At 53.2% G+C, this 14,357-nt stretch overlaps 1 protein-coding gene across 8 annotated transcripts; it reads right to left on the bottom strand.

The window, feature by feature from the left end:
- Window positions 1-681: 681 nt before the first annotated feature.
- On the bottom strand, window positions 682-14,353 carry KYAT1 (kynurenine aminotransferase 1). 8 transcript variants are annotated; one of them, XM_086764171.1, is made up of 16 exons: window positions 13,208-13,441; window positions 11,800-12,852; window positions 11,566-11,663; window positions 9,820-9,941; window positions 7,439-7,497; window positions 6,344-6,494; window positions 5,986-6,135; window positions 5,226-5,312; window positions 4,984-5,112; window positions 4,538-4,658; window positions 3,788-3,864; window positions 3,443-3,532; window positions 2,908-3,094; window positions 2,609-2,685; window positions 2,194-2,280; window positions 682-1,768 (listed from the first exon to the last, which is right to left on the bottom strand). In XM_086764171.1, the coding sequence occupies exons 4-16, from the start codon at window positions 9,901-9,903 to the stop codon at window positions 1,700-1,702; spliced, it is 1,368 nt and encodes a 455-aa protein (XP_086620297.1). In that variant the 5' UTR covers window positions 9,904-9,941; window positions 11,566-11,663; window positions 11,800-12,852; window positions 13,208-13,441; the 3' UTR covers window positions 682-1,699. The 8 variants fall into 8 exon arrangements, with proteins under 8 accessions (XP_086620297.1, XP_086620295.1, XP_086620296.1 ...); XM_086764169.1 differs by lacking the exons at window positions 11,566-11,663; window positions 13,208-13,441 and adding an exon at window positions 14,224-14,341; XM_086764170.1 differs by lacking the exon at window positions 11,566-11,663 and having other exon boundaries at window positions 9,820-9,992.
- Between the last annotated feature and the right edge of the window lie 4 nt (window positions 14,354-14,357).

The following is a 14,357-nucleotide window of genomic DNA, read 5'->3' as shown; positions in this document are numbered from 1 at the left end:
CCAATGGCCAGGCGGGGGCAGTGCTAAAGTCGCCTGCGCGGGTTGTCAAGCTAAGCAGGAGGTGCTTCGTTCTGTGGCGGAATGGGTGACCGCGGAGACATCACGGGAGGGCGTGGGCGTACCTCAGCCTCTCCGGGCGGGTTGGGGGTGGCCGTGGCGGGGTAAAACCTGGACGCCTGGGTGTCTTTGCACAAGCACTGTGTGCGTGGTGGAGGATGAGGAGATGCACCCTATCCCTTGTGTGGTGTGTCACGCCCTAGAGCAAAAGCCTGCAATGTTGCAATTAATGTTTCTGTTAATAATCTAATCTCACGGTTGTGTATGGGTTTTGCCGATTGCGGCTTTCGCAGGACTTGGCACATGTGTGTGGGCAAAATGGCCTTCAGCAGCAGCCTCGCCTGCCCGGGCTGCGCAGGCAGGTGAGATGGGGCGCGTCTCCCACGGGTGAGGGCAGGTGGGCGTTTGCCTCCCTCCCGTGGGTGGGTGCAGCTCTCGCTCCACGGGGATCGGCGCCACCAGCAGCAGCCCAGCACAGAAAACCTGCGGAGCCGCTACGCGCTGGCCTGGGTGGGATGAGCAGCCGCCACCGCGGGATGTGACACAGATGTTGCACGGGTGACGGCAGCTCTCCAGAAGAGTTGCGTCAGTGTTACAATCATTACAGAGATATTTACTCTTCAATAATTGCAGTAATTAATCTTTAATTATTGAACTGCCACAAATACTTATCACAGTCTGTTGCACATAACTCCTCCGTGATTGATGCTGCTGTTTTACATTCCTATCCAGGTGGAAATGGAGAATGACACAAGAATTACCTTTCAAAACGCTGCTCACCTTGTCCCACCACCCACCAGTCCGGTAGGTGGGGGGCTACCAGCAGCAGGAGCAGCGTGAGGCCACTGTGCCCATCCTCGTTGGCCGCTGCGTGCGCTTGCCAAAGGCCTGAAGGTTTTGCTTTGCAGCCTGGGTGACGCTGCCAAGCCCTGACAAAGTGTCGGGGTGGTTTGGGGGGGTGCACAAGGAGGGTTGGGCAGTAGCTGGGCTGTTTATGAAAGCTCATTTCCCGGGGGCAGCCAGTTACTGATTCTAGTTGCTTTCCCCACAGGTGCACAGAAAAAAAAGGAAAATTGTTATTTGTGGGAAACAGCATTTCACTGGGTTTATAATTTTTAGGATCATAGGAATCAAGCTACTGATGGGTGGTGACACTGCACAGTCGCGTGGGGAATGTGGGTGCTGGTGGAAATGCTGTCCTGCGCCCTAGGGTGGCACATGAGTGAGGACGTGGAGCAAGACAAACCAGAGTAACCCCCCAGCACGGCCTTAAAGGTAAGCCTTGAAACACCCTTTCAGAATTTGGGGGTGGAAAAGACCCCAGCAGCCATCCTTACCTTGTGTCGTGCTGGATGCATCCCAGAACTGATTAGCAAAGTCTTTAAATGCAAGAGGAAGAAACGTCCAACACTGGCAGCGCACGCAAAGGTTCATTATTTGCAAGGAGCAGTGCAATCATTTCACAGTGCTAGAAAGTGTCCCCCAGACTCTGAGCCTGGCAAACCTCTTGCCCGTTTGTCTGACAGAAAATGTGGTTGAAAGCACAAAAATAAGGACGTATCAAAGTTTGTAGCCAAGCAAAGGAGGAGAAGGAAGAGCTGCCATGGCAGGTGAGGAGAGCCTGGTTCTCTCTCCATTGCGCTCAAGGACTACTCTTCTCCCGTTTCCATTTTTGCAATATGTCACTTGCTGCCTTCAGTGTGGTTTCCTCCTAAACAAATACCGCAAGTTCAATCAGCGGCTTCGACCCAAATTCCCTTTCCCCTCACTGCAGTTGTCATTCATATAAAAATCCTATTCTCATTCCAGAGCATCGCAAATGCCCCACGTTCAGTACGACACAGGCACGGCGCCGCTGGGGCAGGCAGCAGCCACGGGGCAGTTAAACGTGCACCCAGAAGACTTCCTGCCTTCACCAAGAAATGTGAGACAGTGATGGGGCAAAGCTTAGGGTGGCACCGGCACATCTCCAGCCCCCAGTTCGGCTCGCGTGTCGGCAGGTTGGACCATCTGCAGTGCCGCGCGCGGGCTGTAATGCCCAAAGCGCTGTGCGTTTGCTCTTGGCATTCATCTCATTGAAACAACCTTGATTGTTACTCCCAACCTCGCCTTCCTTCATGCTGCCGCGTGTCTCACCTTTGCAAAGCAGAACCGGACGAAATGGCTGTAGGTGTTCTTGTGGGCCTCACAGTAGAAACCGGAGAGCGGGATGGCGGCAAGTCCCTGGGAAGAGGGAACACATGGAGCTGGGGTGAATTCTCTCGGGCTGGCGCACAGCCTGCCGTGCCCTGGCAGGGACAAAGCCTCTACCTGTTGCTCACAAGTCTCTCAGATGGGCTCGTAGACGCCCTCGGCGCCCTTTCTGCTCACTCTGCCTGAGTTCAGGCTGCTGGGGTTGAGGCCAGCTGCTGACGGACATCCCAGACACCCCTGGCCATGAGCCCCTGGACCTGGCAGTTGTTTTGTGCTGCCGGCTCCCGTGGGCAGACCCAGCAGAGAAGGCACAAACCCACCTGAGGCAAATGCGGCAGAAAGGCCCAGACACCCTTACCTTGTTCTTGACCATCCACTTTGCAAATCTGGAGTCATAGGGCTCATCGGAGTTGGGGACATCAGGGATGTCAGATTCTGCAGGAGAAGCACAGCAGCGCGGAGTTTGGGGCTGCTGCTGGTGCCTCAGCCAAGCCCCAAACCCACGGGCTCCGGGAGCCTGGGTGGGGAACACGCTATTGTCCTTCCCCACTGTGGCGGTGGCTCGTGCAGGTTCCTGTCCCTGCTAGTGGTACCACGCCAAGCTGCCCCCCCCCAGACTCAGCCCTGCCTGAGCAAAACGGCAGTTGTGTGACTCACTGAACTCTGAGATGTCTGCCACCAAGAAGTAGGTGCCCTCAGGTACGATGGGTTTCATCCCCACAGCATCCAGGCTCTGGACCAGCCAGTCTCTCTTCTGCTGCAGCAACCCGGGCAGTTGGACGAAGTAGCTGTCTGCTTTCCCGTAGAGCTCGAGCTCCCTCTGGAAACCCTGAGCCACGGCCTCCTGCGAGGAGAGAGGTTCCCAGTGGGGAGATGGTCAAGGCTTGCTTGAGAACCAGAGTCTTGGCTCCGATGCAATTCACAGGTGACTCGGGAGCCACGGCACCAAGCTGAGCTCTCTGCCTCCAGCCCCTCCAAATTGCTTTTAGATTTGTCAGTGCAAGATGAGGAATGTACCCCAGGCAGGCTGGGCTCCTCTCCACCATGGGGTGACCGCAGGGAGAGGGGAAGGAGCCTTTTCAGGGCACCACGCAGCACCCTGTCTGTGCCTTTCAGGTCAGCAGAAGGACTCTCTTTCACCCCTGCTTCGGGAGCTTTGGGATTGCAGGGCGGTTGTAGGGAGCTGCCTTACCTGGGCAGCTGTGGCACAGTGGTACACAGAGTTTTGGTGCACGGTACGGAGGTGCTGCAGCAGTCGGTTGGGTCCCACGATCCAGCCCACCTGCGGCCAGGAGAGGAGGAGGAAGGCGGTAAGTCTTTGGGTACCTGCTCGGGCTCCCCTTTATTTGCCTGTGCTGGCTTCACTGCATTTTCCAGACGGGGCTATCACAGAGCAGCTTTGGGACTTTCAGACCCTGAGGCTCAGCGCTGAGTGTGCAGCAGTGGCCCCAGTGCCGTGCTGTGGCAATCGGACCCACACCCTGGAGCAAAGGGACGGGGATGGGGACACAACGAGGTGCCGCGTGGGGAAATTCACCTTCCATCCAGTGGCACTGAAGGTCTTCCCAGCGCTCCCAATCATCACTGTGCGGTCCCACATCCCTTGCAAACTGGCTGGCAACAAAACAAAAGAGAAGCAATGATGGCAGAGCTCAGCGTGCTTGCTTCTGGGGTGCATTAATGACACGGTGGGAGCTCTTTGTCCACCATAACCTGCCGTGGCCTCGTGTTCACAACACATCTTTCACCTCAATGAGCCTCAAAGCAAATCCCAAGCAGGCAGCCAGGTTTCTCAAGAGCGTCTCTTCGTAATTAAGTGTTTTCCTACGCATGTACCCAGCCTCAGGGGTTCCCAGGGGTGCCAAGCACCTTCACTCTACAACATGGTGGTTGCATGTTACTGCAACAGACAGAACAGAGCTCTGAACTCATGGTGAAATGGAGGTCCCAAAGCTAGAGACACCCAAAAAACTGTGGTTTTACAAAGTATGGGAAAAAACTCAGTTTCACTGGAGCCAAAGGACCCTTTGCTCTGGATCTCGTGCTGTGAAGCTAGCTCTGTTTCCTCTGACTGGCTCTGGAAGTCAGGGCTCCAGCTTAAGACCTGGTTTGGAAGCTGAGACTGAAGTGCAGCAAAATACCTCTAACAGGAGTACGTGCCTAGTAGAGCTGTGCAAGCAAGCAGCCCAAGTAATTGGCAGGAGACCCCTGCTAAATCACCAGTTCCTTCCCTGAAGATGCTGCACCCAGAGAAGATGCCCTGGCTCAGCCAAGCCATCCTCCGTACCGATGCGGACGTGCTCCTTCCCATCATAGACCAGCCACTCGTACACTTCATCGCTGATGCACAGGGTGTCATGCTTCACACACAGGTCTGCGATGAGCTCCAGCTCTCCTCGGCTGAACACCTGCAGCAGGCAAGGAGTGGGGCAGAGATGCAGCACGAGCATTTCTGAGCCCCTGCCTGTCCCTGCCTCTCTGCAAAGGCTGCACGCCCTGCCTGCACCAGCTCCCAAGCCAGGCTGGGCAGGAGCTGGCCACAATGGTCTAACAGGGTAAAGCCACTGCTGGCACAAAAAAACAGGCTTTAAAACATCAGAAGAGCGAGTGCAGCGTGCCGTGCTGCCACACCACCGATTTCCCTTGTGTGCAAGGACAGTCGGGTCACTGCTACCCTGCAAACGTGGCTGGGTGAGCTTTCAGGGCCAGCCACAGCAAGGCCAGAGGTGTTACCTTGCCCAGAGGGTTGTTGGGTGAGTTCAAGACGATGGCTTTTGTCCGTTCACTGAATTTAGACGCCAGTTCAGCCGGGTCCAGCTGCCAGTCTGCACTAGACATCAATTTTCCATCTTTTGGAGCTTTCTAGGGAGAACAGAGGGGAATCATGGCTTGCTTTGCTACCTCTGTACTTCGCTTACCACTCACCTCTTTGCTACGACTCTTTCTTCATCGACAGCTTGCTCCGACCCACTCACCGGTGTCAGCGGGACAAACACCGGCGTCCCACCAGCCATCTTCACCATCGGCTCATAGCAGTCGAAGAAGGGCTCAATGATTATCACCTCGAAGAAAGACAGGGAGAGACTGTTCAGTAGGGCCTGTTGCTATAGGACGAGGGGTAATGGTTTTAAAATAGAGGAGGGTAGATTTAGATTGGATATTAGGAAAAATTTTTTTACAATGAGAGTTGTAGAACACTGGAACAGGGTGCCCAGAGAGGTGGTGGATGCCCCATCCCTGGAAATGTTCAAGGCCAGGCTGGATGAGGCTCTGAGCAACCTGATCTAGTCTGGGATGTCCCTGCTTCTTGCAGGGGGGTTGGACTGGATGGGCTTTGAAGGTCCCTTCCAACCCAAACCATTCTATGATTCTATATGTCAGCACCCTCCTGGTCCTGCTCAGACCTTCCCTAAAGGGTGCGGAGAGCAATGGGAGGGACAGGAAATTTTAATCCTTGCTTTACTGTGATGGAGAACCTGCATTTCTAGTGGGCACTGTCAGGGAAGAACAACATCACTCAGGGCAAAAAAAGGTTATTTTGCTGTATGCAGAAATAAGACAGTGCCTTGCAGCAGAGACTTTTTTTCCTTTGGAAGCTTAAATACTGGAGAATGGGGATAAAACCTTTTCTGCTTTGCAAAAGGATCATGAAAACCTGCCCCTGGCAGACCCACAGCCAAGAAGGGCCCTGCCAGAGGAAGGCTGCCTGTGCAACAAGCCCAGTTCTTGGGTTACCTCGTCGCCTTCATCAACAAAAGCCTGGAAGCAGCAGAAAAGAGCCTGGTATGCCCCCACAGTCACCATCACATTGGTCATAGGATCCAGGTCTCGTCCAAGCAGCTTCCCATAAAACTGGGCTAGGATCTTCACCAGAGGTGGGTGGCCCTGTGGGGTGAGAGGAGGGGTGGGAATTGGGTTGCAGAAGCCTCCTAAACCGCAGTGAGCCCTTGGAAGGGGCCTGGACAGCCAAGTGCCCTGCAACAGAGCACACGGGCATCTTCCAGCCCAGTTGCTTCAAACTGGTAAAGCAGGATGTGACAGGCTAATGGGGAGTGAGGGGGGTATTGCCAAGGAGAGGGGTTTGTCTACTCACGAAGGCACGGGTGTACTGGTGCGTCAAGTGGTTCTCCCCGCTGAGGGCTCTCACAAACGCCTCCTTCAGAAAGTCTGGTGGGGGAAAGTCGGGGAAGCCCTGGCCCAGGTTCACTGTGGAGTAGGTGGCAGCCAATTTTACAAACTCCACCCTGGAGAGAAGAAAGGGAGAGACAGACAAGCATTTACAGAGGGTCCAGGCAGCACGCTGGCACCGGCTCTGCTTGCCAGCATCCCTTTGGAAGCGAGCGAGCTTGGTGTCTCTCCTGCGGAGCCACCTCGCTGTTCACAGGTGGACAGGACCCCACACAGGTCATTTCAGACCCATTTCCATTAAACCGAGGATGGGGCACTGTCACACTGGGAGCTGGCTTTAATTTGTTCTCGCAGGAAACAGCCGTCGTGCTGTCTGGGTGCGTGGTCGCAGCGGAAGCCACACTCCGCTTCTGGTCAGACCAGACCACGCAGGAGAGGTCTTGGAGGTTTTCCAGCTCACACTGGTTCTGCAAAATTTAGCAACCAGACACCACGAAGGCCTCTGCAGAGGGAAAGGCAGGCTGAACTTGGCGTTTGTCTGACCCAAGAGCCATCCCATCGGCAGTTTGTATCTTGAAATCGGGCACAGCAGGGCTTTGGGGAAAGCCCATTTAAAGATCTCCTTCGAGCGTGCAGCAATGTGCCTGGCAGGCTGTGAACGGTATTCGCAGCGCCCCTTCGCCTGCCTCTCTGCTCGCAGTGCCCTGGGGTGGGCTTGAAGCCAACGCTGGGCTGCACCCAGTCTGCTGCAACCGCTTGGCTCAGATTTGGGTGCTGCTGGGATCATTTGGGGGGACGGGGTGGATGGAGTGCAATGCACTACAAGGTGCTCCCGCCTTCCCGCAGGATGGGATACCCTGACACTGATAAAGGGTGGGCGGCAGGTACGGAGCTGAGCCAGGGGAAAGTCTCCCGGGACAAACTCGCCCTGATGCGCTTCCAGGACAAATGCAAAGAGATTGCTGCTCTCTGCTGTGTGGCTGCAGCGGTTTCTGCCTGCTCTTAGGCTGCCGAAAACCACATCTACCACTGGGATAAACCAGATATTCTCTTAACTCACCAGATATTCTTATCTATTCCCTCCAGCCTCCGAGCTTGCACTGGCCTTGACATTGTTGCCTGCAAAGAGAGAGAAAGAAATTGAGTTTGATTCTTTTACTAATGGCAGTGGGGCGATGTGTGAAGGGGACGTGGGCTCCCCAGGTGTGTTGTCCCCAGGAGAAGGTGTGCCCCTCAGTATCGCTTCACGGGTTGTTGCTGAGCAACCTCAGAGCGGTCACGCTGTTGCAGTGGTTTCTGGAAAAAGCTTCACGCGCTTTTCATTGAAAGATCAAACAGAAGAGAGCTGGCAGAGGAGGATGTTTCATTTACAGGTTTCAACAAGAATTGAGAAAACATGAACAGAAGAAGTGTGCGCACACTCACTGGTGAGTGAGTTGGCAAAGCCTTAAACCTCATTTTCAGTTGGAAGAAATCATGGGGTCAAATGAACTCAGCCAAGCTGTAACAGCCAGGCCAGTGACCCCAGACCTCAGGCTTTTCCCTTCTCTCTTGTCCTCCATCAGAAGGACCTCCTTGTTCTCTACAGGCCACAAAATACCCCCTTTTCCTAGAAAAACAAACTTTTTTATTCCCCACTGCTCTACAGAGTAGCAGAAGTATTTACTCCTTTGTCCTACCGGAGCCCTTGGTGAAGAGAGTTGCTCTGAATCCTAAACAATACGCTGGTTTTTGCACCTAAATTCATGGCAAAACCAGGCAGCAACTGGGCACGGGCAAGAGGGGAGCACAGCACACGGGTCAATTTGATGTACAGAGGCACCAAGGCACCGTTTGCCTGACTGGTATCTCATTTCAACGTGCATCACAGCTAGGGGGTGTGGGAAGAAGGACGGTAGGAAACACTGAGAGCAAAATCCTCCTTCCAGTCAGAGAAGTACAGTAGGAGAAAGTCAGATGTGCTCGGTGGGGAATTTATCACAAGGACCGCAAAAAGCAGCAGAGGCAGAGTTTAATAACTCAACAGTGCAGGGAAAAGTGAACCAGACAGCCAAGAGATGTGAAACCAGAGAGAAACGATGTGCCAAGAAAAGTTAGCACAGGGACGTGAGGAGGGCATCTCTGAAGGAACGAAACAGGAAAATGACCATCACCATGACAAATAAAATACATTTCAACAGGGATGAGGAGGGCGTGCGAAAGCAGCTGAGATGTGAGGGGATAGGGTCTGTGCTCCGCCGTGCTGGGATGGGCTGCGGGATACCAGGTCAGCCCCCCTCCCCAGGCTCGGCTGCAGCGGTAATTCCCCACTTACCTGCTCACCTCTGCCGTTCCCAGAGGGCTGCACCAGAATTTGAAAAGTGCCCCAACGATATTTTGTGTTGAGGTCTTTGGATTTTTATACAGCTTCAGCCCTCACTAGAGATCTTTGCAAATAATTTGCGGAGGAGCCCTGCGTTTCAGAGGGCACCGGATGGACTCTGTACTCCCCTGTGCTGCCAGGCTGGTAGCCAAGGGCAAGCAGAAGTCGCTGCCTCCTGGGGTCTAGGGGAGCCCCGCTCCTCTCCCCCAGCCCCTTGCTTTGCTCTTCCTGCACAAGCTCATGGATATTACGGTCAGCAAGACCCAGTGCCTGAGCTGATTTTGGTGGGATTGTAAGGATTTGTGGCTTGGGAATAGCTGGAGGTGAAATATTAACAGCTCCAGCACCGATCTCTTGTGGTGGGGCTGCTGCTGGCCACAGTTCAGAGAATTTAACGGCAAGTATGATGGGGGTCAGTGGGAAGAAGGTGCTTTAAGCCTAGAAATTCCCAGTTCTGAAGACAGAGGTCTACTCCAGCCCTTTTAGAAAGGGAAATAACAAAGAGTTTATTCTTTTCAAGCCTGCGTGAAGCTGCCATGGGCTGCCCATCGGGCTGGGGAGCAACACAGGCTCGGGGTCACACAGCCCCCAAATCTGTTTGAGCCTGTTCCACTCCCCAGACTGAACCATGTGTTTCTCCAGTTGTAATTTGCCCAGCAGCCAGACAGGACAGTTCGGTGCAGATGTAGAAGATGTAGACAACCTTCCACCACTGACTCCCTGATGCACGTGGTTTCCTTGCTCTGCATGTTTGTATCTCCGAGAAGGATGCTGATATTTCCCAAGTACTTTGCAACCCAAGAGGCTTTAGTAGAAGAGACCATCAGATGAGGCAACCCCACAAACAATGAGCTTTCTTCTGCATGAAGGATATTCTCTTGCTTATGAGATGTTCTCTTTAAACAGGCTACCTGGAAATAAGCGGGTACAGAGAAGATGGCACCAGTGTGGCTTTTCCTGACGTGCCCTATCTGCCATCGCTGCCAAGGCTAGCTCTCGGGCAGTGAGCTCCACACCGCCGCAGCCCGAGCCAGGGACCAGGCTGCCGGCCAGAAACAGTCACGCTGGGCGTTCAGTACCTCGCTGGAGTACGAGCTATATCCAGCGCTGCTCTTCCTCTCCAGCAAGAAGTGACGCAGAGACGGTCCCGCTCTCCTGAGCATGCCACGGCTCCTGCTGTCTCACTGCTGCGGGCACAGACCTGCATTCCCCCCCGGACACAGAGCGGAGGGATGAGAGAATCGTTCCACGGCTGCAGGGGAAAAGCAAACGCAGGGAGAAGGCAGGTCCAGACCCAAGGCTGTGGTTACTCTGCTGCAGAAAGGAAGAGGGGGAACGAGCTGCTTGTGTGTTGCCACTTAATGTCAAACAGCACTGGGGCTGAACTTTGTGCCCATAACACGCACAAAGTCTGGATCACAAGGGCAACCATGGCTTCTGCCTCCTCTCTCCTCAATCCCAGGTTCCCCCCACTTTCCTCTGCACTGGGGGGAGTGGCACGGACACCAGTGAGAGGGCATTCTCTGGGAGTCTGGTGTTCAGCATCAGCTTCCCAGCCAGTTTCATTGATCCCAGGTATTTCTTGCCTCTGTCCTTGCTCAGACACCCTGACTCTTGCGACTGGCAAGTGAAACAAAGGGCCGACTCCACACAAACCCACCTCTCCCACTTCCTTAATATTCTTAAGATTTAAAAAAAAATAAATATGTAAGCAAGAGTGCCGCTGTTCTTGAAAGTCTCTGGCCTCTCAGCTGCTGCAGCTCCAGTCGTAGGTTTTATTCTGATTAAGTAGACGTCAGCTCTCATCTCCAAAGTGATTTTGGTGTTTCCCTTTCCTTCAAGGCTCCAATCAAATTAATTTTTGTGCCTGATGCAGCCTGCTCCTTCACCTCAGGTCCCCTCAACTATTCGGCAGCATTGCTTAAACATCCAATATTTAAGCAAAAATAAGTGAATGTTTCGTTAGGCACCGGAGATAAAAGCAGTGAGTCTGGAAGATGCATGCACCTTTATTTTGACCAGCCATGGATTAATTTACCCAGCTGCCAACAAATAAATTAAAATAGATTTGAAGCTGGCCAGCCCACAGGTGAATTCTCAGTACTGCTAGGCACACTTTCCATCCTTACATGCAGGACTAAGTCTCCACTGATTGCATTTCACATTATTCTAACAAAAGTGCAAAGCAGCTGCCAGCTGAGACCAGTGGAGTTTTACATCTCTTTGCCCAGCTGGGAAAAAGCAGCATAATTCATGGAAAAATGGGAAGCTACAGCATAACATTGCTTGGGACTGAATTACACACCTTGTCCCTGTGTGCGGGACAGCTGCACGTCAGGGAGGGGGGCTGAGCTGTGGGGGGACACAGCTTTGGGATGCAAAGCAAATGAGCATTGCAATGGGGAGTTAACCCTGCAGGTGACAAAACAAAAGTGTGGCAGTAAAAAGGGATTCAACAGATTACAGCAAACTACGGAGCTGGTGTAAGAGCTGTGCACAAGGCTCCTGCAAAGAGCGGGAGGCAGCGTCGGGGTCAGGGCACTGCTCCCAGCAGGAGAAGCCAACTGGGATGAGGGCAGAGGGCTGTGCCTCACCTCCCCAGCCCCGCACAAAGTTTTGGAGCAGGGTCAGCCACCAGAGAGTCAAAGAGCCGGGGAAAAGCTCAGGGAGCCTCTCACCCGGTCGGACACTCCAGGCTGTGCCGTACTTACGCTCCCAGCAAGGGAGCCGGGACACCTCTCGCCCTGGCGGGGTGCACGGATCGGAGCACATTGAGGATTTTGGAGGTGACAGCTGAAAGGTCACCGCAGGGACCGGTCACTCACCACCTCCTGCCTTCCAGCCCATGGGCACCAGCCGTGTCCTCCGTCCCGCATCCGCGGTGCTGGCCAGCCTGGCCGCTCGCAGCTGCACCCAAAGGACTCTGGGGACAAGGGTTACCCCGAACCCGTCACACCGTGGGGTGCGTGGGAAAAACGCAGCGGCAACAGCCAGCAAGCGCACATGTGTAGGCACAAGGCAGCTCCTAGAAACGATGGTTGGGAGTAAAACCAACTTACATCAAGCTGGGCCACGCCGCCTTACGTTGCGAAAGTCTGGCACAACTGCCCGAGCGGCATTTGCACGCATGCCGCCCTCTCCCTGTCTCTGAAACGCTTCATCGGCAGCGGGGACTTCCTGGGAGGAGTCGGAAAGGCTGCAGGAAGGCAAGAGTCGAGCTGCAACACTGCGATGGGGAATATCGTACCAGGGAACGGGGGATCTCGGGTCGCTCTCTAAAGCACCAGGGTGAGGGAGGAGAGGGATTTTAGGAGCAGATCCCTTCCTCACAGAGGCTTGGAGCCAGAGCTGCCAGAGGATTTTGTCTGTCTGGGAAAATATCCCAGCATGTTGTTCAGATGGGAGGCTCATACCGGCATAATCACAGCGGGATAATTTTTGTGGTATGGCTATAATTACTTTGGCGTGGCAATGACTGGGAATTTCCCTTGGAGTGAAGCCTTCAGTCATTTTGAAAAATGAATTTTTAAGTCAGTCAGACACTCTGAAAAATTTTACCCTGCAGGCTTAATATTATTAGAGGATGGATCACAGTTACAGAAGGTGAAGTCATCGGCGTTAGGTTCATCAGAGGAGAATGACCAACTGTCCATGGTAGAACCTAAAGCAAGATCCTGCAGCATCGTTGACCCCTGGGCTGCGGATGGGCAGGGAGGGAGAGAGCAGCGTCAGAGAGGGATTTCAGTGTATGGATGCAGGAGCTGAACTCTCTGTCAGTTGTTTGAGGGGTAACAATCGCTGCAGTGAGTCGTAGAGAGAAAATTGTCCTCTTGCCGCTTCCCTCTTCCTTTTGTGACGAGGCTTTACATGTACCAATGAATCAGGTCCTGTAGGTCTCCTGAGTGAGTAATTACTGTCTCCCTTTCACAGTAGGAAAAAGTGAGCCACAGGGAAAGGAAGCGGCTGACGTCCACTGTGCCAAAGGTTCCCGAATCCTAACGTGACGTCCAGCCGCTGGGTTCACAGCATCCCTGCCATGACTAAGCGGGAGGGAACGTCACTGTGGGCAGATGCAAACTCTTTGTTTTCTAAACTTCCGTTTAACTCAAACACTGAAACAAACAGATGGAAGGAAAACTTGTGTTTGTTTCCATAAGAATGTACACAGCACATCCTGAGCCATCAATGCCATTTTCTCCTGCTGCCCTTGCTACGCTTTCTTTGCCTCCTCCTCTGCCAGCCTTGTGCCTTCCCTGGCTGTTATTTGCCTCATTTGACTTGCTAAATTAGCAAAAAGCCAACCCGGCAGAAAATTGGACAGTTTTCTGTAAGGTCTATGAGTTGAACTGGCTCAGGGCAGGGTGGGCGTGAATGCTAAAAGCACTGCAAGGAAAAAGAGACCTGGGCAGGGACCAGAGCAGAGAGGAGTGGGGAGAAGAAGGGATGGACAAGAGCATGAGCCCTCACCTTCTTTGGCAGGGTTTGGCCTCTATATTGGTTCAACAGTAACATGTAACTTCACCTTAATATCCTCTTGAAATTTAGCAGAAATTGGTGGATAATATGCACGCGCCCAGCAAGGAAAAGGACGCTATCCTTGGAGTTTCTCCTGTAAAACTCTAGGAAAATTAGGACCCTCTATTTCTTCAGGTCATTTTAATTTAACAAGCGCATCTAGACATGAACAATTCTTCTTAATGATGTTTCTTTAAAAAAAAAATCTAGCTATTGCACTGGGCTGGTGAGTGTCTACAGCACTGTCCCATGGCAGGTGGGATCACAGCCCCTACGATACAGATCCTGCGCCTACAGCCGCCGGAGAGGCTGGGACCCGTAACGTTCCTAGAAAGGCACAGATTTGCTGATTTACTATAGCAGCGATCACTGGCGCACACACGTTGAAATTGGCTGCACTTAGCCACTCAGAACTGCCTCTTGTACGCTAATGAAATTATAATGGATGCCTTTGAACCATCCTTTATGAATTTTTAAAAAAATGATGCTGCCCAGTGTCCTCCACTGAGTCAGCCAAATGAAATAACCATTAGTGAATCAGCTTGCTTTTTCCAGGTACCACAGAATTACTGTTGGATCTATCCTCATAACGCACCAGTGTTACTATTCCTACTGCGAGGAAACAAATGCTCTGTTTTTCAGTGGCCTTAGTTTGGTAAGCTGTCGTTAGAGAAGTGGAACGGGATTTTCAAAATATTCCACTTTAGAAATGTCACATAGGTTGGTTCTTAAGGAAAAAGTGGTAAAAGCTGCAATTTAAATTATTTCCATTCTCTTATTGTTAACTAGCTTTAAATGTTTATACAGGTGAAGGTGCTCAGCTCCTCACTTCCCCTTCGCCCGCCCAGCGCTGAGGCCGGAATTGCGGGGCCCTCTTTAAGACTCTCACCATTTTGCGCGCTGCCCTGCACCAAGATGGCGCCTCTGCCCTCACTTCCCCCCGCCCCGCGACCGTAAATGCCGCGCACCCGCCACCTCCGCTCGACCGCGCCCTGCACAAAGATGGCGGCGTGTCCTTTTCGTCATGCCCGCTCCCAAGATGGCGGCGCCCTCCTTTCCTCCCCGCTGGAGGCGGCGGCGGCGGCGGGACGGGCTGATGGCC

Source organism: Chlamydotis macqueenii, chromosome 20 (assembly GCF_036417535.1).
Source record: "Chlamydotis macqueenii isolate bChlMac1 chromosome 20, bChlMac1.mat, whole genome shotgun sequence".
Taxonomy (NCBI): Eukaryota; Metazoa; Chordata; class Aves; order Otidiformes; family Otididae; genus Chlamydotis; species Chlamydotis macqueenii.
This window is presented reverse-complemented; position numbering and strand designations above follow the sequence as displayed.